We start from the raw sequence: 23676 nt of genomic DNA, 5'->3' as shown, positions 1-23676 counted from the left end.
TAACTGTGATTCATGGTACAATCATAGCTTGACGGAGCTGGAAGAAAGCTTAAAGGTCATCTGGTTCAGACTCATTTTTACTGATGACAAGAACCAGAGTGTGTGTGGGAGGGTGGTGGGGAGGTTTATTCCTACAGGAGTTTTGGGAGAAGATTTAGTGAGATGATAACAACAGCCAGCACTTACTAAGTTTGGGTGCTATGTGTGCTTGTGTGTTCATCTCGTTCAACCCTCTGACCAGATGAGGGTGACATTATTATTATCCCAGTTTCACAGATTTGGAAACTGAGATGTTGAGAAGTTGAGCAAGTACCTTGCCCAGCGGCACACAGCTAGCAAGTGGTGGAGCGAGGATGCTGCAGACTGGATTCCAGAGCTCGGGTGCTGAACCACCATGCTCAATGCCATCCCAGTTACAGAAGGAGGTTAAAAGGCCTGGGAAGAAGATGGACTAGGTGGATGGGAAAGGCCTTTGGAGACTATGAAGTCTTGTACAGACACAAGTAATTACTGGAAGGAGGTAAAGGTCCCAAGAGAGGTATAAAGTGGTATAGACCTCAGGGCAAAATCAAGGAAGATGTCCAGGATGAGATGGCGTTTGCTCCTGGGGTAGGAGTGAGGGCTGTCCAGAGTATGTGTGGGATGGGGGTGGGGTTTCCTCCAGCCTTTCCCCATTGGCACGGGATGGCTCAGTAAGTTAGTTAATTGGCTCCTTAGCACAAGTGAAGGGACCAGGACCACAGAAAGCTTTGGGCACCTAAAGCTGGGGTCCTGACTGCAAAGAACATGATGGGTGGGGAGAACTGAGAGGGCACAGAAGGTTGGTAGCAGGTGGGGTGGGGGTGGCCAGACAGCCTGAGTTCAAATCCTGGTGTTCTCCCACCGTGTAGTTATGAGGCCACAGACAAGCTGCTCCACAGCTCTCTGCCTTAGTTTCTTCATCTGAAGAATGGGAATGATAATAATGGTATGTACTTCAGAGGCTTGTGTAAATATAACATGCTTATCTGTGTGAAATGTTTACTGTGATGCCTGGCACAGACATTTCTGTCATTCTAAGCCCAGGATACCGATTGGTACCACTATCCAGAGAAGAATGGGGTTAGAACAAAGCAGACACACGTCTATTTCAACCTACTTTCCTGGTAAACCTAAATCTGGCAGAGATGAATGGCTTCACAAAATAACACAGACTAGCCAGCCCCTCTCCTCCATCCTTGGTTTTGTTTTTGCCAATCACTAGATTTGCTTTTCAGGGAAAGAGAAGGAGAGTAGGAGACAGAGAAGGCAGAGGCCAGTGGGCTGCCAGTTCTGTGAAACCGGGCTGATAGACTGTCAGTGGTTTCTGAATTACCACTCTTATTTCTGACATCATCCTTGTGCAGCTCTGTCGGAATTTCTGAACTCTTGTGAATTAGCCTCCACAGTCCCTTGTATACTGTGGGTTTACTCTCCATTCTTAGAGGCAGACACATTCTTGCAGAGAAAACGCAGATGGGGACAAAGTCCTTTCTTGAGCAGGTTAATGGCAAAATAGAAGGATGACTATCACGGGGGCAGGAGGGGAGTAAGAGGAAAGAGAAACCAGTATGTACTGAGGCACCCCTTCATAGGACCAGGCTTGGTGAAGAAGCTGGCATGTTCCTGTCACACCAGCCCGGCAAGGAAAGGATTTAACTCCATTGTAGAGATGTAGAAACTGGCCCAGAGCCACAGCTTGTCCATAGATGTGGAAATCCCACCCAGATCTATTCAACACTGAGTCACCCTCTTTCTCTATAGTACGTGAAAGGGGTATAGGATTAAAACAAGTGTCTTTACTCGTGCTTGAAAAATAACATTTTGGGGTGCACTTTATCTGAGAAACTCCGTTGACTCAGAGCTGCAGGCTGGGTTCACCTGCTTGGAAAAAGAACGCTGCATGGAAGGCATGGCAAATTCTGCTCATAGGCCACTATAATGCCTAGGAAGCAAAGTGCAGGGAAAGGTCAGTCCTGCCTTGTTTCCAGGTGGAAGGCTGCAGTTTGTTGTCATCAGCAAATCAATCTCCATCAGGATATAGCTACTTGTAGTTATGTTTTACTATTGCACATTTGCTCACTGGCTTTCTGTCCAGGGAGGGGGAAATAGGTCAGAAGCACAAGGAACTATTTCTGGGCCCTGGCCTTTGGGAAAGCAGCCTTGTCCTGTTTACATATCCTCTCTCCAGATTTGCACAACCTAATCACAGAAACATCACCCTCTAAGCCCAGGTAAACAGGCAACTGAATAGTCTCCAGTCAGCCAATAGCTATTAAGAAACCAAGGGAGCCCAGAAGCCTATACTAAGGAACTTTGATAAGCACAGAAGAAAACAGCAGCCCAAGCCTCCTGACTTTGGGCTGCTGGAGCAAAGATGTATTCCCATCTTGGGGAGGAGGCCACACAGTGCAAATTCTGAGCCCCTCTCCAGCATGACCCTTGGAGCAGTCACCCCTTATAGTACCCATCCGGTTACACCACCAAATTGAGGTAGCGAGGGCAAGAGGAAGAAGGAAGTCTGTTATTCAGCAATGAGTCTGGATGAATCAGGTCTCCCTTAGAAAACAAAACTGGAAGAAGGGGCCTCTGTCTGAACTTTTACATCATCTTCTTCAAAAAGTTGGTTGGGAGTAGAATGTAGAATGATTCAGGAACATAATAGGGTAAAAGGTTATGAGGAGAGGGTTTTTGTAAAGAGCCAGGCACTCTTCCAGGTCAGCTTGTGCCCAGGTAATCAAAGTGTGTTGGCAGGGGAGAGGGAGGGTGGTAGGGAGACGGAGATAGAGATATGGAGAGAGGAGACAGATGGTAGATGAGGCGCATGCTTGCTGTACGGAGCCAGAAAAGGAAGTCGTCACACATCTGAATGTGTCCTTGCCAAGTTCCCAGAGACCAAAAAGCCTGGGTCTGCCTGTCAAACATTGGATTTTCTTATGACCCTGAAGTCCCCATATAAACCAGCCAGCTTCCCCCACTTCCCTATCAGCTATTTCAGAGATGCTACCAGTAGAATCTTATCTTCAGCCCTTATTACCAATGCTGTTTTGTTTATGGTAAGGAGAAAACAACTCTAGTGTTTCCGTAGGGATCTGCAGTAAGTGGGTAAAGCTGAGCTGTAGAAAGGAGAGAATTTGAGAAGTGACCCAAACCTCCACCAATAGCTGCAACTGAGGTGAGGCCTTTACCTCCTGGAATTGGAATGGTGGAGTTCAAATAAAATAATGTGTGTGAACTTGTTGAGCCGAGCCCTGTCCCCTGGAGCCACATAAATGCATTTGTTCTTTCTCTATGGTAAATTTTGTCCTTTGGGGAAGGGAGGAAGAAGGGAGGAAGTCACTTTCATATTGAGCTTTTTGAGACTGTCCCTGCAGCTTCATCACCTACCATCCACTCCTACCATCCTAATCCAAGGCCTCTCCCCCTATCTACTCATGCCTTCCAGAGTTTATTCTCCACGCAGCAGCCAGAGTGATCTTTTTAAAAAACACAGATAGCATCTTGTCACTTCCCTCTTTAAAACCCTTCATATGTCCCCATCACAGAGTAGACTTAAACCCCTTTGCTCTGGGTTATCAGGCCCTAATGTGTGTTGCATCCTCTGACTTCATCTCCTATCATTCTTCCTGTGGCCCACTCTGCTGCAGCCACACTGACCTTTCTGTTCCTGAGCTCACCAGACTGTTCCCTCCTCAGGGCTTTTATATTAGCTGTCCCCTTTGCCTAAAATACCCTCTGTTCTTGTCAATTGTCATAGAAGTCTTGTCTGATCACCCAAACTAAATGAGTGCCCCCATCATTCTATTTCATTTGCTTCAGAGCAAATGGTAATGATACCAGTTCAACTGATCTTGTCTATCATTTGTGGACTTGTTTGTTCCATTACTGAATCCCTAGTGCTAAGCAGAGCCTGGCACATAGTCGACCTCTAGTATTTGTTGGATAAATGATCGTTTCAAATCCTAACAACAATCTTGTGATGTCTGTGAGAAAACGGAGGTTCTGCTGGATCAGGATGAGATACCTGCTCTGACTGAACGCGGGACTCGCTTTCCTTCCCAGGATACCTCGCTCCTTCCACCGCAAGCGCAGCTCCCCTTCGCTCCCATCTTTCTCTCACACTTAATCCCTTTCTCCGGGAACGTCAGGCTGTACTTCCAGTCCCTTCTCAGAGCTTGGTGCTGTGGCTCTCAAACCCTCCCACATTTCGGGGACTCAGAGACGCCGCCCTTTTTCTGAAATGGACCCTCCAAGTACGCGCAACCCCTTCCCTAACCCCGGATCAGGGGCAGAAAGAGGACCCGCACCGTCTATGGTAAAATAGGGTAGTCTCCTTAGCCCACCGGCTTAGCCCTTTCACTCCGCCCCCCTCCCTGGCTGGAGACCCTCAGGGCCGTGTAGGGGCCAGGAGGAGGTTCCAGGAGTCAAGGGCACTGAGGACATCCAGGCCCAAACTGGGGATGGGCCAACTGCGCGCAGCAGAACCTTTCTCCACCGGGGCCGCGTGTGCCCGCCGGTCGGCTTAGGCGGAGACACCCCACTTAGCGTCCCTCCCGCTCCCGCCCTCTCTTCCCGGCCCTGTCTGCGAAAGCTCGCCTTCCTCCCCGCCCAAGTTCCGGCGCCGCTCCTGCGGGAGCGTTCCGCATCGCCCCGGGGGCCCCCACGCTAGGATCTCCGAAGCCGTTGGCAGCGCCTGGCACTTCTGAGCTCGGGGGACGAGAGGCTGAGGTTTCCTCCAGCCAGGGACGGCGAAGGGCGGAAAGCGCAGGCGGAGGCAGTGTTAGGCCTTAGGCCGGGTGGGCCGGGTGGGCCGGGTCAGGCGAGACGCGCCCATCTTTCGCCATCCGGGGCGCGCGAGGTCCTCTCGGGACCCGGCCGGCGACCCGTACCTCGGGCACGCGCCTGTCGCATCCCGCAGGAAGGAGGGGTCCGGCCTGAGGCCCGGGGCGGCGGCCGCTATGGAGATCCCCTCGGCCCAGGGCCGGCGCCTGGGACCTGGCGGGCGGCCCTAACTGCCTTCCTCCCTGCCAGGGCTGGGTCGCGGACGTGTCCCTCGGCCTCCTCCGCGCCCCTCGGCCTCCTCCGCGCCCCTCGGCCTCCTCCGCGTTTCCGCCTTCCCCGGGCCGCACTGCTGCCTGGGCGCGGCGGCGGCGACAGCGCCCTGTTGAATGGGCTGTGAGGGCCCAGGTTTGAAGCGCTGGCGAACGCGGCCTCCGGGGGCGCACAGCAGCAGCAGCGGTGGCGACCAAACGGGTGTTGGAGTTGGCGGCGGCCATGGAGGGCCTGGCTGGCTATGTATACAAGGCGGCCAGCGAAGGCAAGGTGCTGACTCTGGCCGCCTTGCTTCTCAACCGGTCTGAAAGCGACATCCGCTATCTGCTTGGCTATGTCAGCCAGCAGGGAGGGCAGCGCTCCACGCCTCTCATCATCGCAGCCCGCAATGGACACGCAAAGGTGGTACGCTTGCTCTTGGAACATTACCGGGTGCAGACTCAGCAGACTGGCACCGTCCGCTTCGACGGGTAGGTACATCCCAAGCCAGCCTCCTTTCCGACGCGCGCGGACTCGTTAATTCACGGGCCCTCCCCTCCCTCACCCTCTCTTACCCTCTCTTCATGTAGGTACTCACTTCTTCCCTTTTTGTACCTCCTCCTGCCCCACTAATGCCCACTTCATCTTCCAGGGCTAATACTCCATTCCATGTTTTGCTGCCCGTCCTCATCAGCCCCCTACCCCTTATTCCCTCTGTGGGAAGATAACCACACCCTCGGCCTTGAGATCTCATAGATAGTCGTCTTCTCTACTAGATAGTCTGTTAACAAGCCATTTGGAGGAGGTGGCTGCCTTTCCAGGTTTTACTTTTAGTGGAACTGGTGTTGTAACTGATCAGAAATTAAGGAGGTCAGCAGTTAACATTGATGAACTCCGAAAGAGTTATTTGAGCATCCATTTTTACCCCCTTCAATTGAGTGGTTCCATAAAACCTTCAGTGGGCTGCTGGGCGTTAATGTCAAAATAAGCACCTAGAACCAGCAGCAGCTGCAGCCTCGTGAGGGATTGTCACGCAGCCAGACATCTCAAGACATGATTCCGATTCCTCCACATTGCTCGGTGTAGATATATTGGCTACAAAAATGGCATTGGACCTGATGTGGGAGATGATGCCATTCTTAAATTACATCTTATCCTGTGATGTTGTGGGGAAGGTTGATCATTTACTGTTAGTCGAGGTGGGAAGTTTAAAAATGCACACTGTTATGCCTAAGATTTGCCCTTGGAGTTTAATAGTACGGATTTTTGGGTAATTGACCAGAATTGTCAGGTTTGACATTATCCTCTTATTTTAACATGTTTTACAGATTACATGTAATTATAACATGTTTTACAGATTACAACTGCATAATAATTTTGCTACATATATTTTGGTTGACTTGTGCTAGTACGTAAGCTATTTTAGTATTTTTCTTTCTTTTGAAGTCAGTAGGGTCTGAGCATAAAAATATATATCTTTAGTTTTGGTGATTAAAACTGCCTGGCTAAGACTCGATTGAAAAAGCATTTCTTCTTTAAGATGACTAGGGAAATGTTCTGTTTCGGTTGATTCTTTTTTAGGTTTAAACAATGAAAGCTTTTTCTGTTTTAGATGAGTGGAAAATATTCATAACATTACATCTTAATGAAATGGTAGCCCATGGGTAATGGCTTATATCACGGGTATCACCATTATACACATTAAGGAGATGTTTTTATTTTTCATGTTGACCAAAGATGGCAACCTGATTCATGTTTGCTTTTCCTTACTGGCTTCCGTGTCCTCTCTGTAACTCCTTGCATTCCCGCACTTAGAGAAGGAGTGAAGCACAGTGACCTCTGAACCTCCAGTACCATTTCAGCTGTATAAGCACATGCAGTCATTGAGATATGAATTTCTGTAATAACAGCTGCTTGGGAATACTGCTACTGAGGCAATGTGCATAAGGGAGAATAGTGGGGAGAAAAAAGAGTTAAGAATTTCGAAAGGTTTTGCTTTTTGCCCTTTTTTTCAGTCATCAAAGATGTTTTGAGGTGGCAATTAAAAGAACCTGAAATGACTAGAAATGTAGCATTGAGCCTGTGTAGTGGCTTGTCTTGCCCAATGTTCTGTACTGGCCAGAGAAATTAATGAGTTTGGTAAGTAAACATTTATTGAACACCTACTGTGTGCTAGGTTCTGTGGTAGGGATTGGATATGCAGAGATGAATAACATATTCTTCTGTTGTGGAGGATGACAGTCTGGGTGTGGGGAGAGAAATTAATAACATAAATGAGTATTTGCAGATGCCATGCCATTTAGGGTTGTAGAATTCATTTGGACCACTGAGGGAAAACAGAAAGGAAATCCTCAGTTTTATCTGGGGAGGGGAATCTGGAAAGGCTTCACAGAGGAGGTGATGTTCGAGCTGTGTTTTAAAGAATAGCAGTGGAACATGAAGAAGAGGGGCAACAGCTTGGTGCTCTTGCAGTGACTAGTGTTTCAGTGCTGTTGCAAAAAGGGATTCAAGTTGGAGCAATTAAGAAAGAGATTGTGGGAGACTGGAGAGAGCTGGAGACCAGATGATCCCCTTATAAAGTACTAAGAGTAAGACTGGTGAAACTGCAATCTCAGATGTTTCCATCATTTATGATTTCATCTCCTTGATTCCGTATATCAGTTTGGCTTATGGATTATTACAGTTACGAATTAGCTGCTATGTAAAAATAGTTTAGTCTTTATTAAATGCTTATGATGGGCCTAGCCTCTGTCATTTTCTGGAGGAAATGTAAGGTACGGGAAATCTAAGGTTTCTACTTTTGAGAAGCTTACAAATTAATTAATAAAAGAGGTATTGAAGTTCCTGGCCCTCTCTGCCCATTCACACCCTCTGTGAGATTATTTTGCCGTTTATCCCAGTCATTTTAGCATTTTAGAACCAAAAAAGAGTGTGATGATTTCACTTTGCATTTGTTTCAGCCATTGTGAAAATGTTAGCCTGAGTACATTAACAATAGAAAGCTGACTTGACCCTTGGGGGCTGACCATTGAAAAATACACAGCCAGCACCGCTCCCCTCCCCAACCCCAACCATTGGCACTTGAGACACGTGGCCAGGTAGGGAAGCTGTGTGCTGAAGTAGATTAGCGATTCTAATTTTTAGTCATTCACATGCTATCTTCACAATTTTTGGCCAGATTGTTCAGTAACTATCCTGCTGTTTACTTAATAAATATCTTTTCTTTAAATTGTCTGTTATTTGCTTGATAGTTGTCTTTAGAATGTTTTACTTCTTAGCTTCATCCTGTGTAATTGTGGGTTTGCTGTGTGTTTTGTGTGTGTGCGTGAGAGACATACATTAAAATAAATATTAAAGAAAGTTTAAAAAAGTCTGTTTTACCTAAAAACTTCTATAATACCTTAGGAAACTAAAGTGGATTCATGATAGAGCCTCGAGGGGAAAGGGACCACCTACCTGGAATAAATAGCCATTGATATATGAGTTCTTGTTCACATTTTTAGGAGTAACATTTGAGATTATTTTACTTGTGGCTTGACATGTGAACACCATGTTGATATAGATGAGTGGACAAGAAGAAAAGTCATATGAGTGGGAATGAAAGAAGATCCCTTAGTTGAATAGTGGGAAGCTGTTTGTTAAGAATGTTATAAAAATGGAACAGAACAAGGGGGAGGTGTCATGTGACCATGGAACATTGTGCTGGCCTGAGTTCTGAGGGTCTGGCTGCTCTCTGCCAGAGTTTGTGAAGACCACCTGTCCTTGAAGGGGTTTGTTGATGTGGATGGGGAGAATAGGACCTCCGAGAATTTTGAGGCTTGGGTGTTGTTACTTTTAAAGTCAGTGCTAGTACTAATATTTATGATAAATGTTCAGGTAGAGGAAAGGCATGAGGGGCATGCCAGTATTTGACTTCATTTAGAAAGTCATTGTCAATATATATTTCAAGGAATTACATTTCATGTAATACATGATTTTTAAGGACCTTGGTTAAAATAAAGTGTGGATCATTTATATTTAATGAATTTTTATTTCCCTTTCAAATGTTTGAACCAGGCATTTCTATTTCAGATTGAACCAGGTAATAGATGAGCTCAGCCTTGTGATCAGAAATGTTATCTCTTATTGTGAAAAGTTTCCATCATCTGATGCATGCTATTTGTTTGAAAAGGTGAATATCAGATTATAGTTTCTTGATTTGAAGATGAATACATAATAGAGAACTTGCATTGTAATTTTGGACTGGGCCTAGAAAGACAATTGCTTTATAGTGCTTCTCCTTCAGGAACTTAGTAAATATTGCATTAATTTTATCTTTAATTTCTGTTAAATGCATTTGGTATTTTGTTTTGAGGCAGTATAGTCTTATAAATTTCAGCTAGATTTTATAGATGGAGGAATATCATAAATGTTAGTATTATAATTCTCTTTAATCTGTTTAATATTTTGATTTAGATGTAGAAATTCTAAATTTACCAAGGCTAATGTTTCTAAAGGACCAGTCTCGTGAAACATTCTGCATTGAATTCTTTTGTCATAGAATATATTTAAAATTTTTAATTGCTTCAATAGAAATAGGTAATTTGAACTTTTTTGAGGCTCCTGTCAAATGACTGTAGCTCAAGGGAAAAAATGGAAATTATTAGACTATACCAGGAAAATATTAAACTGACCAAGTAGTTTCCGTTATAAAACCAAGTGAATACTTGTAATTTAATTTTACTCTTACATCGTAGATTCTGAGAAGTTTGAGATCAGAAAATATTTTAATCACTTTTGTCTCTTTTCATCTCTAAAATGAGGGTAATGTTTTCTTGTAGGGTTATTGCTAGGGTTAAAGATAATGTGACTGCCTGTTTTAATCTAACATTTCTTGAGTTTGAAGTAGTTTAGATTCCTGTTCCCTGGCTTTTAATAATTACATATCTTAAAAACCAGGCCTGTTGCAGTGGCTCACACCTGTAATCCCAGCATGTTGGGAGGCCTAGGTGGGGAGATCATTTGAGCTCAGGAATTTGAGACCATCCTGGGCAACATAGTGAGACCTCAACTCTACCAAAAAAAAAAAAGAGGTAGTATGCAGTCTCAGCTACTCAGGAGGCTGAGGTGGGTGGATCCCTTGAGCCTGGGAGATCTAGGCAGCTGTGAGCAATGGTGCTGTGCCACTGCCATGAGCAGTGATTGTGCCACTGTACTTAGCCTGTGCAACAGAGCAAGACCCTGTTTCAAAACAAAACAAAACAAATCCAGTGCAAGGAAACATTGTAACTATGTAATTGTAACTATGTATTAACTTTGTATTTTTTGATTATATTAACAATCAGTTTGGAAATGTTCTTTAAATTGAAACAAATGTTTGAACAATGATGTGTACTGTGTTTCCTTATGTTTGATGCATTTTATGGTATTCCAAGTACTTTTGTATTTTTAATCTCGTAAATTTTTTTTTTTTCTTGAGACGGAGTTTCGCTCTTGTTGCCCAGGCTAAAGTGCAATGGTGTAATCTTGGCTTCCCGCAACCTCCGCCTCCCGGGTTCAAGCAATTCTCCTGCCTCAGCCTCCCGAGTAGCTGGGATTACAGACATGCACATCACACCTGGCTAATTTTGTGTTTTTTTAGTAGAGACACGGTTTCTCCATGTTGGTCAGTCTGGTCTTGAACTCCTGACCTCAGGTGATCTGCCTACCTCAGCCTCCCAAAGTGTTGGGATTATAGGCGTGAGCCACTTCGCCCAGCCCTCATATAAACTTTTTTATTTATCTGCATAATAGTTAATATTATAACTATAATGTAATAGTATAATAGGGCATAATAATAGTACCTACCTCATAGGATTATTGTGAAGATTAAGTGAGATATTTTGCGTATTCAGCAGTGAATACAGTGCTTGGCATTGTACTTGGTATAAATTACCAAAGTTATTTGGTATAAATTACTTGAATTGAAATTACTTGAAATTGAAATTACTTGAAATGAAAGTATTTGGTATAAATTACTTATATTCATTTAAACTGTTTTTCTTTGAAGTCATTTGTGCCTGTTTTTGTTTATATCTGTTTTTTTAGAGGAGGTATATCTAGTAAAGTGCATGAATCTTGTATACAATACTGTATAATGAATTTTTAATATGTTTACATCCATCTAGTCACCTTCTAGATCAATGTGTAGAACATTTTATCACTCTGAAAGTTTCCCTTGTGCCCCTTCCCAGTTTCCTCCCTTTCCTTCCCAGAGGTAATGATTATTTTGACATCTGATAGGGTGTGGCTATGTCCCACCCAAATCTTATCTTGAATTCCCACATGTTGTGGGAGGGACCCGATGGGAGGTAATTGAATCATGGGGGCAGGTCTTTCCTGTGCTGTTCTCCTGATAGTAAGTCTCATGAGATCTGATGGTTATGATAAGGGGGAGATTCCCTGCACAAGCTCTTTTTGCCTGCTGCCATCCACGTAAGACGTGACTTGCTGCCCCTTGCCTTCTGCCATGATTGTGAAGCCTCCCCAGCCATGTGGAACTGTAAGTCCAATAACCCTTTTTCTTTTGTAAGTTGCCCAGTCTCGGGTATGCCTTTATTAGCAGCATGAAAATGGACTAATACAACTTCTGTCACCACGGATTAGTTTTGCCTGTACTTGAACTTCCTATAAGCAGAATTATATACTCTTTTTGTCTGACTTTTTTTGCTTAAAACAGTGTCTTTGAGATTCATCCATGTACTTGCATGTATCAGTAGTTTTTTTAATGATGTGTGATATTCCATTGCATAAATATACTACAGTTTATCCATTTCCTGTTAATATTTTGGTTGTTTCCAGTGTTTGACTGTTATGAATAAAACTGCAAATAAAACTACAGTGAACATTTGTGTATGTTGTTTGGTAGACATTTGCATTTAGTTATCTGGTATATACCAAGGAGTGGAATTGCTGGGTCCTCAGGTAGGTGTATGTTTAACTAACAGATATTGCCAAATAGTTTCCCCAAAGTTCAACAACCAAATTACATTGCTACTTGCAGTTTCCACCAGCAATGAGAATATCAGTTGCCACATCTTGCTCAACACATTATTGCCCTGTCAGTCTTGTTAAATTTAGCTATTCTGCTGGGCGTGTATATTGGTAAACTGGTTTTAATTTGCATTTCTCTGTTAAGTAATTATCTTGAGCATCTTTTCATATGCATATTGGCCATTTGGAGATCTTTTGTGAAGTATACTTGTTCAGTCTTTTTTTTCTTTTCTTTTTTTTCCTTAAATTGAGTAGAGACAGGATCTTGCTGTGTTGTGCAGACTGATCTTCAACTCTCGGCTCAGACAGTCTTCTTCTTAGCCCCACACAGTGCCGGGATTACAGGTGTGAGCCACTGTGCCTGGCCACTTAATCACTTTTTTTATAATGTTTTTTGATTAATGGAAGTTCTAGTTTTAATGAAACCCAATAAAATACTTCCTTTTTCTTTAACAGTTAATTTTTTTTTTTTTTTTTTTGGTATTGTGTTCAAGAAATTGTGATCAACACTAAATTCATTAAGATAGTCTGTGTTTTTTTTTTTTTTTGAGAAGCTTTTATTGTTTTGCTTTTCTCAGTATAGGTCTATACTGTGTCTCTAATTTTTGTGTGTACTGTGAGGTAGGAATCAAGGTTAATTATTTTCCATATAGATTATCTTGTTGCTCCAGAACTATTTATTAAAAAGACCATATTTTCTATGTGAATTTCCCTGGAGCCTTTGTCAGAAATCAAGGGATTCTGTATGTGTGAATCGATTTCTGGAGTTTTTTTTTTTGGTCTGTTGATAATATTATTCTGTCCCCATGCCAGCACTTAATTTTAATTACTGTAGTTTGTCCTCTAGCTTTATTTTTCTTGAAGATTATCTTGGTTGTTTACATTTCCATATTCTTTTTAGAATTGGCCTGTCAGTTTGTTCTTTCTTTCTCTTTCCCTTTCTCCCTTTCCTTCGTCGCCTTCCCATTGTAGAGAGAGGGTCTCGCACTGTTGCTCAGGCTAGAGTGCAGTGGCCTGATCATGACTCATTGTAACCTCGACCTCTTGGACTCTCTCACACACACACACATATATACCACACAACCTGCTGGGATTTTCATTTGGTTTATATACACTCTATAGATCATTTTGGGGGAGAATTGACATCTTAACATTATAGAGTCTTCTGGATCATGAACATGGAATATTTTCCCATTTATTTAGATTTTCTTTACTTAGGAGTGCTGCTTTGTAGTTTTCAGTGTAGAAGTCTTGCACATTTTTCATTAGATTTATTACTAGTTATTGGTATTTTCTGATGCTGTTGCAAGTGGTATTTTTTTGACAGTAAATAAATGTTTATTGAACTTCACATAATCATGACAATAAAAACATAATAAGTGAATTTTAATTAAACTGAATTGTTTGCAAAACATATAGTTGGCATCACTGATGTAGTGTCTTATTTTCTTGATTCATTCTTTTTTTTTTTTTTTTTTGGATAGAGTTTTGTTCTTGTCACCCAGGCTGGAGTGCAATGGCGCAATCTCGGCTCACTGCAACCTCTGTCTCCTGGGTTCAAGCGATTCTCCTGCCTCAGCCTCCTGAGTATCTGGGATTATAGGCGTGTGCCACCACTCCTGGCTAATTTTGTATTATAGTAGAGAAGGGGTTTCACCATGTTGGCCAGGTTGGTNCTGGGATTACGGGCGTGAACCACAGAGCCTGGTCTTTGTCACTCTTGTCTTTTTTGAGATAGAGTTTTGTTCTTGTCACCCAGGCTGGAGTGCAATGGCGCAATCTCGGCTCACTGCAACCTCTGTCTCCTGGGTTCAAGCGATTCTCCTGCCTCAGCCTCCTGAGTATCTGGGATTATAGGCGTGTGCCACCACTCCTGGCTAATTTTTGTATTATTAGTAGAGAAGGGGTTTCACCATGTTGGCCAGGTTGGTCTTGAACTCCTGTCCTCTGGTGATCCACACGCTTTGGCCTCCCAAAGTGCTGGGATTACAGGCATGAGCCACTGCACCCAGCCTGATCCATTCTTTAGTTAAAAAAAAAATCAATTAACAAATGCATTTTTAAAAATAAAGATTAAAAAAGATAATTTTAGGAGGCTTCTGATCTTTTTTGAGGTATATCTTACCTACAGTAAAATACAGAGATCTTAAGTATGCAGTTTGATGAGTTTTTTCCCTAAATATCCATTCATGTGACTGCCACCCAGATCAAAATATAGGACATTTCCAGTACCTTCAAGTCTCTTCCCAGCCAGTCCTATCCTCTTCTCTGTAGGTAACACTGTTACTGAGAAGGCTTTTGTTTATAAATATTTTGTGTCATTATTTGAAACTGAAGAAGTAATTGCTTAAATTATTATAAAATGAGTATTTTCAGTAGAAGTGATAAAGGGTATTGTTTTTTGTGTTGATGTTAACTGGGGTTAAACCGTGATATTTTTATGTCTTAGTCTGTTCTGTGGTGTTATAACAAAATACCTGACACTGTAATTTATGAACAGAAATTTATTTCTCATATTTCTGGAGGCTGAAATCTTCAAGATCCAGGTGCTGATAGGTTCAGTTGTCTGGTGAGGGCCGTATCCTCCAGAGGGGAGGAATGCTGTGTCCTCACATGGTGGAAGGTGAAAAGGCAAGCCAGTGGAATGTTGCTAACATCTCCTTTTTTTTTCTTTTCTTTTTTTTTTTGAGATGGAGTTTTACTCTGTTGCCCAGACTGAGTGCAGTGGCACGATCTCAGCTCACTGCAGCCTCTGCCTCCCAGGTTCAAGTGATTCTCCTGCCTCAGCCTCCTGAGTATTTGGGATTACAGGCATGTGCCACCATGCCCGGCAAATTTTTGTATTTTTGGTAGAGATGGGGTTTCACCATGTTGGCCAGGCTGGTCTTGAACTTCTGACCTCAAGTGATCTGCCCACTTCAGCCTCCCAAAGTACTGGGATTATAGGCGTGAGCCACCACATCAGGCCTAACGCCTCTTGTATATGGTCCTTAATCTCATTCACAAGTGGAGGAGCCCTCATGACCTAATCACCTCTTCAAGACATCACCTCTTAATACTGTTCACATTTGACAACACCTGAATTTTGGTGGGGACACATTCAAACTGTAGCACCAGGAGCATTATTCTCTTTTCCACTTCGTGGGGGATATAGTTTGACCAGTGTTGTAAGGTTGTATAGTGAGAAGCTCACTAGTGAGGTTTTTGGTATGTATATTTAATTGCCCTAGCGAATGTTCCTTTGATCAACCTTTCTTGTTAACACTTCCAAATATACTTACTGCTTCTAGCACAGTAGACTATCTCCAGCAAAAATCTACTTATCAGGTCTTTTGGTTAGTGGTAAAAATTTGAGAAATTGAGGTTGGGGAAAAATTGACAGTAGAAAGGTGGGAAAGATTGGACTCTAGCAGTAGTCTAATTTTGTACGTTAAGTAGTGAACCTAGCACATATCAGATGTTTAGTAAGTAAGTGATAAATATAAAACCACAAGTCCAGTCATGTCAGAAGATAACTGCTTGGTTTTCCAAAAGTGCGAATTATTTCCTGCTGTTAGCTTTTTCCTATAGTGGTTGATTGAGGAACACACACAGACAAGCAGTATATGCACGCACATATACATATATGTTTTAAAACTTTTAAATTGGAGCATGATGTAACTTAGAGAAAAATGCACTAATTATAAATATATAAAAATTTCACAAAGTGAGCATATTTGTTTACTAGAGTCCCCTTTGTGCTTTCTCCCATTCACTTCTCTCCCCAAAAGTAACCAGTATCCTCACTTCTAACACTGCAGATAAGTATGTAAATGTAATAATATAATACGTGCTGTATTCATCTGACTTCTTTTTCTCACCATCAGGTTTATGTTACCTATTCATATTGTGTAGGGAGCAATATTATTTCATTCTTATTGCTGTAGTATAGCACTCAATTAGCTTAGGGGAAACTTAATCTGCTTTATTTTTTTCTTCTTAAAGCGGCTTTAATGTAGGGTTGGGGTGGCTTTCCTAATTGTCAGAAACTGCTTGCTGCCTGGAGGCTACTGGGAAGGAGGAACATGTTCTTCTAGGAACCAGTGAATCAACTTGGTGGTGAAGAAGCTACCTCCATACATTTCCTCTGTGTCTTCTGAAATGAATTTACTTTTGCTAGTAGAAAGTTGTTGATTTTTTAGGTTTGTTTTTTAGGGTTATATAGTAACAGTAATAGCATATATTGAGCTTTATATTAGGTATAAGTACTATGCAAAGTGATTTCCTTAAATTACCTGTTTTTATTTTCATGAGAACTGATGTTTTATTAATGTTCTGGAGAGTGAGGTCTTGGTCGGTGCGAGTGAACACATCCTTTAAATGTATGTTAGGCTGTGGCCTCCATTATCTAACTGCTTATTCTTTTCATGTGTAGGTATGTCATTGATGGTGCCACTGCTCTTTGGTGTGCAGCTGGAGCAGGACATTTTGAAGTTGTTAAACTTCTAGTCAGCCATGGAGCCAACGTGAACCATACCACAGTAACTAATTCAACCCCCCTGCGGGCAGCATGCTTTGATGGCAGACTGGACATTGTGAAATACTTGGTTGAAAATAATGCCAACATCAGCATTGCCAACAAATATGACAACACCTGCCTAATGATTGCAGCATATAAGGGACACACTGATGTGGTCAGATACCTTTTAGAACAACGTGCTGATCCCAATGCTAAAGCACATTGTGGAGCCACAGCATTGCACTTTGCAGCTGAAGCTGGTCACATAGATATTGTGAAAGAGCTGATAAAATGGCGTGCTGCTATAGTAGTGAATGGCCATGGGATGACGCCATTGAAAGTAGCTGCCGAAAGCTGTAAAGCTGATGTCGTTGAACTGTTGCTCTCTCATGCTGATTGTGACCGAAGAAGTCGGATTGAAGCTTTGGAACTCTTGGGTGCCTCCTTTGCAAATGACCGTGAGAACTATGACATCATAAAGACATACCACTATCTATATTTAGCCATGTTAGAGAGGTTTCAAGATGGTGATAACATTCTCGAAAAAGAGGTTCTTCCACCAATCCATGCTTATGGGAATAGAACTGAATGTAGAAATCCTCAGGAACTGGAGTCCATTCGGCAAGACAGAGATGCTCTTCATATGGAAGGCCTTATAGTTCGGGAACGGATTTTAGGTGCTGACAATATTGATGTTTCTCATCCCATCATTTACAGGGGAGCTGTTTATGCGGATAACATGGAATTTGAGCAGTGTATCAAGTTGTGGCTTCACGCCCTGCACCTCAGACAAAAAGGTAACAGGAACACCCACAAGGATCTTCTTCGATTTGCTCAAGTTTTCTCACAAATGATACATTTGAATGAAACTGTGAAGGCCCCAGACATAGAATGTGTTTTGAGATGCAGTGTTTTGGAAATAGAACAAAGTATGAACAGAGTGAAAAATATTTCAGATGCTGATGTCCACAATGCTATGGACAATTATGAATGTAATCTCTATACCTTTCTGTATTTAGTGTGCATCTCTACCAAAACACAGTGCAGCGAAGAAGATCAGTGCAAAATTAACAAGCAGATCTACAACCTGATTCACCTTGATCCCAGAACTCGTGAAGGTTTCACCTTGTTGCATCTGGCTGTCAACTCCAATACTCCAGTTGATGATTTCCACACCAATGACGTCTGCAGCTTTCCAAATGCACTTGTCACAAAGCTGCTACTGGACTGTGGTGCAGAGGTGAATGCCGTGGACAATGAGGGAAACAGTGCCCTTCATATTATCGTTCAGTACAACAGGCCCATCAGTGATTTTTTGACCTTGCACTCCATCATCATTAGCCTAGTTGAAGCTGGAGCTCACACTGACATGACGAATAAACAGAATAAGACTCCGCTAGACAAAAGTACAACTGGGGTATCTGAAATACTACTTAAAACTCAAATGAAGATGAGTCTCAAGTGCCTGGCTGCCCGAGCAGTTCGGGCTAATGACATTAACTACCAAGACCAGATCCCCAGAACTCTTGAAGAGTTTGTTGGATTTCATTAAGTGACTGGATATGTAAAGTCGTTTAATGTGGTGCTAAAAAGTAAAGGACTTTAATCACAGACAGTAGAATTATGTGTTCATAAATTCTGCTTTTCTTTCCACTAGCCTTCCTCCCATCCCATCCTTCCTTAGTTCTGTATTTGTTTTTCTTGCCTCATGGTAATTGATTTCAGACAGACTTTAAACAAAGCCACATTGTTTGGTGTAATGATAAGGTATTTGGATATTGGTCACCTATTTGTCTTTTTTTTTTTTTAAAGGAACAGATATAAAATGTTTTGTTTATGTAACAAGGGACATTTATAATTTTGAGTTGATAATGTTTTAAACAGCTGCTTACAAAAGTATTTCTGTTAAGCCTATGTCAGCATGTTATCCATGCAGCAGTTTTGAGGATTTTATGAAGAAAAGAGCTAAAAGGAACATTAAAAGGAATGGGATATCCAGGTGTTCTGCACATGCCAAACTGCTGTAGATAGTTTTCACTCTTCCATTATTTATACGGAGTGATGCAGCACATTTTAGCATTCAGGAGGATTTTAAAAAAATAGCTGCAGATTAATCTGGAAAATGTGCTAATTTAATAGTTACAAATTTATAAAGTTAAATCCATTTGAAATTGTTGCATTATGCTGGGTAGTATATACAAAATGGTTATCATCTTAAACCAACTTTTCAGAGAATCTTGATGGACTCTGCCTTTAGGCTTGAATTCTTCAAAGTCTATTTTAATGAAATTTATCTAAATTGCAGCAGTCTATTTGATTCAGCTCATAGACATGTACAAATTATGAATGCTGTTTTCTTATGAAACAAATTGTCACAGTGTAGCTATACATTCTATTTTTGTCCCCTTTTCCCTTTTCCTCCTGTATCTTTTAAAATTTGGAAACTACTTTTCCAGAAGGCATTATTTATGCCTCCCTAATAAGGTATTTTTATTTATGACAGATGAAAAGGAACCAGGATATTTTTGAATTTTTTCACTTTCTTAGTTTGTGACAAGAAGTAGAAATATCACTAGTGTGGTATAGGAACTTACGTGTTTTTTATGATAAAAATAATTCTTAATGCCACTTGAAAGGTAATTTTGTCTGAGAGCTGCAAATTTTTCAACCACAAAATGTCACTTATTCCTACAGGCTATACAGAGGTCTTTATGGTTTTTTTGTTTTGTTTTGTTTTAATGGCAACATTTTAACTGTCAAACTAAAAGGGTATTCTGTGATTATCTTTTAAGCATTACAGAAATTCAAGTGAAAGTTATACACTTATTTCTATTGATGTTAAAAATGATAATGAAAGCAAAATTAGCTGTATCTGTAATTTTCTCTCTAGTGCCAAATGAATGCCTTAGCTACTCCTAGTGCATGGTACTGTAAGTGAAGACCTGCAGCTTTTTTTTTTTTTTCCTTTAATGAAAAGCATTATAATGATGTAGCAGCATCAGATATAAACTTAAAAAAAATAAGGTTTCAATTAACATTTTATGTATGGATAATGCTTTGTAAAGTATAAGAGAAAGGTTGCAGTTGGATCAGTATAAAACAATGACCAAGCCAAAATCAGCACCTAGGGCCTTAAATAAAATAGAAATACCCCACAAAATGAAATATTTTGAAGGGTGGGAGGGGACAGAAGGGGGGACTATCCCCCAAGGATGCAAGATACTTTTTACAGTTGCTATCATTATACTTTGTGTGTCTTCTTGCTTCAGTTAGGAATATTTTGATGGTAAATTCTGTCATGGTAATAGATTTCTATTTTCCTAACCTGAGATTTTACAAGGAAGGTTTTTAGGTTGGCTTAAATGGAGGTATTTGAGTGAGCCCTAATTTGAAAATTACCAGACTTGATCCTCCTGGTATGAGTCAAGGAAATACTGTACCTTGCTCTTAGCAACTCTCAGTGGCCTGAAAGAGAAAATGCTCTTCTTCAAGGTGAGTGAATCATGCTTTTCCACAGTTCAGATCAGACCCTTTATTTTTCAGACTACAAGGCCTGCTTATTGGACAGTCTAAGGAATAACTTTGATACTTGGTATTCAGTTGGTTCCATTATTAATGTATATTATTTTTATTTAAACATCAAAACTTAAAATATCAGATAATGTTGCATGTTTTAAAAACACATTTCATCCCTTTGGCTACCCAGGACCAGCACTATTTAAGACACTGCTTATTTATAAAATGAGGATAATGATTATATGTACATATTCAGATATCAAAATTTAATGACATTCTATTTTGAGAAGGGAAGACAATGCTGGAGAAAAACTGTTGATTGAAATGCTGACAGGTTGGAGAACAAATTTGAAGACAGTGGAATAAACTATGAACTATGCTAATGGTAATTAGATTTTTTTTTTTTTGTTTAGTATAGTGGTAAATTGTGTAGTATCCTGCTGAGAATCTAATTCTATCTTGTAAAATCAATCCAAATGTGTATTGTGAAACACCTGTATAAAATCATTTTTGAAATAAGTGATCTACATGCCTGTTTTTTTTAAATGTTTTTGGTAGAATTGTTTTAAAATATGTTTAGCCAGACCCTTCCCCAACTTAATTTTTTTTTTTAAAAAAAGGAAAATAGGTAAGAAAATGATAGTTCTATATCTTAGCCCTCTGTGAACTCTAGGCTGTCTCCATTTTGCAGCCACTTTGGTCATTTGATGTTTACTATTGGTATACTTATGCTTTGAATTGTATCTCTTCATTGATGGTATTACAGATTCAACCAAAACTTCTCTGTCCTGTTCAGTAATTGTTATATAAATCTGGATGAGCTATGGAGGCCCAGATGGATGTTTTCATTTGCAAATCATGAGAAACTTAAGTGAGTTTTATGCACTTGATAGAGTTGGCAAAATTGAGCTATTGAGTTTAAGTTAACTATTTAACTCAAGGAATGGGCAGCAAACCCATCCCCTCAATTGATAAAGAAGGGGGAGCGTTTTTACATTAGAACTGACACTGACAACTAGCTTTTTCAGTCCACCCTGGTTGCTCTAGTAGGCCACAGCCCAATCATGTTAAGGTTCTTTGCTGTGGGAATTTTAAAGAAACCAAACCCAAAAGCAGACCATCTGTAAGCTTTGGTCTGCTTGTTTCTGAGAAGGGTTTTATTTCATTATACTAATAGTGGACTAACAATTGGTAATTGTGAGAACTTAGGTATGATAGCATTGTTTGAAGTAAAATATGATTTGGGGGCAGCAGCTTTCTAAATACCAACTCTGTTTGACAAATGTTTTGAAAATTGAAATTTCAAGTGAGCAACACCCTGTTAAGAGTTTCCACTATAGTTGAGGCAGCTACTTTATGAATAAGACCACTTTGGGTTGTTCAAACAGAAGCATTTCTTTTCTTTTGGAATGGGGTGGGGTGAGGAGTGAGTTGCCAGACCTTTGATTACAGTTTGCTGGTTTAGAAACAGCCAGTCAGTGGCTGAATTAGTGAATAGATGAATGAAAGTATAAAGGACTTGTTTTTTTATGGTAGATTTTCTGTAAGAATAAATGTTCCTTTTCAGATTAGTCAGATGTATTGATGCACACATGACTATTCTGGTTTTCTCACTGACTATACTATAACATTAAAAAGGGGTTAAAGAAAACAAAACTCTGCCTTTTGTGCTGTGAAATATTTTTAGTCCAGAGGTTTTAAGCTATGTGTCCATTCCTGCTCTGAAAATGCATAGCTTTTTTCTGGATGTCATCTCTTGAAAATAGAAAACTCCTATGTGTATATCACATTGCAGGGCTTTCTTATGTATTTCTGGCAGACTTTCCCAAATCTTTAGATGGACTGGGTTGTACAGCATGCCCTCCCCCAAATATGGGATCTGAAATAAATACTACACTATTGATAGTGGAGATATATTAATTTTTAAAACTGTAAAGTAAATGTCTCTAGTCTAGGTCTGTGGTGTGTACCTTTGTGTTAATGTATAGGGAAGAGACAGTGACTTGATGGTTATGGGGAGTATATCTTGATGTGTGTACAGGGGTAAGTATTGCTAAATTATTAACAGCTTTTATTCAGGGTGAGTCATGTGATGAATGGCCTAATCAGAAAAATGAAGGAGTGAAGATGCAAGCTTGCCAAGTGATGAAACGAACACGATTTTGTATCTATTTTTTATCAGGTGTTGTAAAATTTGTGCATGGCTTTTTTTTGTTGTTGCTTAGTAACTGGTAGAGAAGAAAAGATGAGGAAAGAAACTCAGCTTTCCTCACCAGTGTTTTCAGAGGTACCCAGTTAGGGAGTAAAATCTGACTGGCCTAATCAATGGAAAAGACCCTGTCCTTTACCCCATCCTGCAATCCTCCGTGTAGAGGAACTACATTGTTGTATTCTAGTAATTCACTGTGATTTATAACAAACCAGTGATGTCATTCTATTGTGCACTTTTGTCAAACCATTTATGTGACTTTAATAAACATAGTAAACTTGCTGACTGCACCAGAGGTCCATTAGTGATTTATATATTGCATGACATTTTCTATTTGAGTTTGACATGTAGAGTCATTTTTAGTTTCATGGCAATTGACAGTCCTAATAACTCAGCTAATTTGAAACTAACAATCTTGCTGTGTAAAAGGAAAAAATGGTGTTTGTGTTCAGTAAATGTTTGAAAAAAACTACTTTGAGGTTTGTGTCTTTATTATTCAGTGTGCCGTAGTTGCGATGTTCTTTTGTTGAGTGCCTTAAAGTTGTCAAAGTTATATATGTGCACGGGAAAAAATTCAAATAGTAAAGAAAAATTCAAATATATTTTTTTAAAGTTCCCTTTTCATCTCTCCCCGCCTCCCATTTGGACGCTGCAGAGACAATCACTATTAATAGTTTTTTGAGTAGCTTCCCAGAATGTTTCTGTGCACATATGTATTATTTCTCCTTTTCAGTTTTTAAAATGCAACACTATTCTGTATCTTATCTTTTTCATGTAATATATCTTAGGCATTTTCATTTCTATATGTATAGATTTTAAAACAACTTCATAGCATTTAATTCTGTTGATGGATTGAAAATGTATTTAACTAGATTGTATTGATGGACTTTAGGTTTTCAGTTTGTGGTATTTCAAATAATGATGCAGTCAATATCCTTAAGTACAATACTTATAGGACATATTCATTCCTAGCACTGGAACTTGGTTTAGTGACTACTTAAAATCTTGACAGAAGTTACCAAATTGCCTTCCATCTTTCTGCATCTTTATTGACATCAGATATTACTTAATCATTTAGTTTTTTCAAAGTTGTGATTAATGAAAAATAGTATTTCATGGTTTGATTTGTACGCCTTTATTATGAGTAACGTTGAACACTTTCATATATTTATTGACTGTTTGCTTTGGGGTTGTGTTTTTTTTTCCCCCTACTTGTTAGAAGTTCCTTAGAAGTTTGAGTACATTTTCTCTGTCATATAATAGTTGCAGTTTATTTACTTTATGGTACTTCTGTATCCAAAGTTTACATTTTTCTATAGTCAAATTTATCACAATTAAAAAAATGGAGTCTTGAGTAGATCCTGCTTGTAAGGCTGTCTCTATTCCAAGTTGT

At 40.5% G+C, this 23676-nt stretch overlaps 1 protein-coding gene across 5 annotated transcripts; it reads left to right on the top strand.

Annotated features, from left to right (window-relative positions):
* Positions 1–4802: 4802 nt before the first annotated feature.
* On the top strand, positions 4803–22755 carry FEM1B (fem-1 homolog B). Of its 5 annotated transcripts, none has more exons than XM_017851153.1 (3): positions 5139–5540; positions 16475–17355; positions 17578–22755. In XM_017851153.1, exons 1-3 carry the CDS (start codon positions 5293–5295, stop codon positions 18108–18110), a joined length of 1662 nt encoding a protein of 553 aa, XP_017706642.1. In that variant the 5' UTR covers positions 5139–5292; the 3' UTR covers positions 18111–22755. The 5 variants fall into 5 exon arrangements, with proteins under 5 accessions (XP_017706638.1, XP_017706642.1, XP_017706641.1 ...); XM_017851152.1 differs by adding an exon at positions 9121–9220 and having other exon boundaries at positions 5469–5540; positions 16475–22565; XM_017851151.1 differs by lacking the exon at positions 5139–5540 and adding exons at positions 8742–8819; positions 9121–9220 and having other exon boundaries at positions 16475–22565.
* The last annotated feature ends 921 nt before the right edge of the window (positions 22756–23676 follow it).

Source organism: Rhinopithecus bieti, unplaced genomic scaffold (assembly GCF_001698545.2).
Source record: "Rhinopithecus bieti isolate Rb0 unplaced genomic scaffold, ASM169854v2 scaffold_31548, whole genome shotgun sequence".
Taxonomy (NCBI): Eukaryota; Metazoa; Chordata; class Mammalia; order Primates; family Cercopithecidae; genus Rhinopithecus; species Rhinopithecus bieti.
This window is presented reverse-complemented; position numbering and strand designations above follow the sequence as displayed.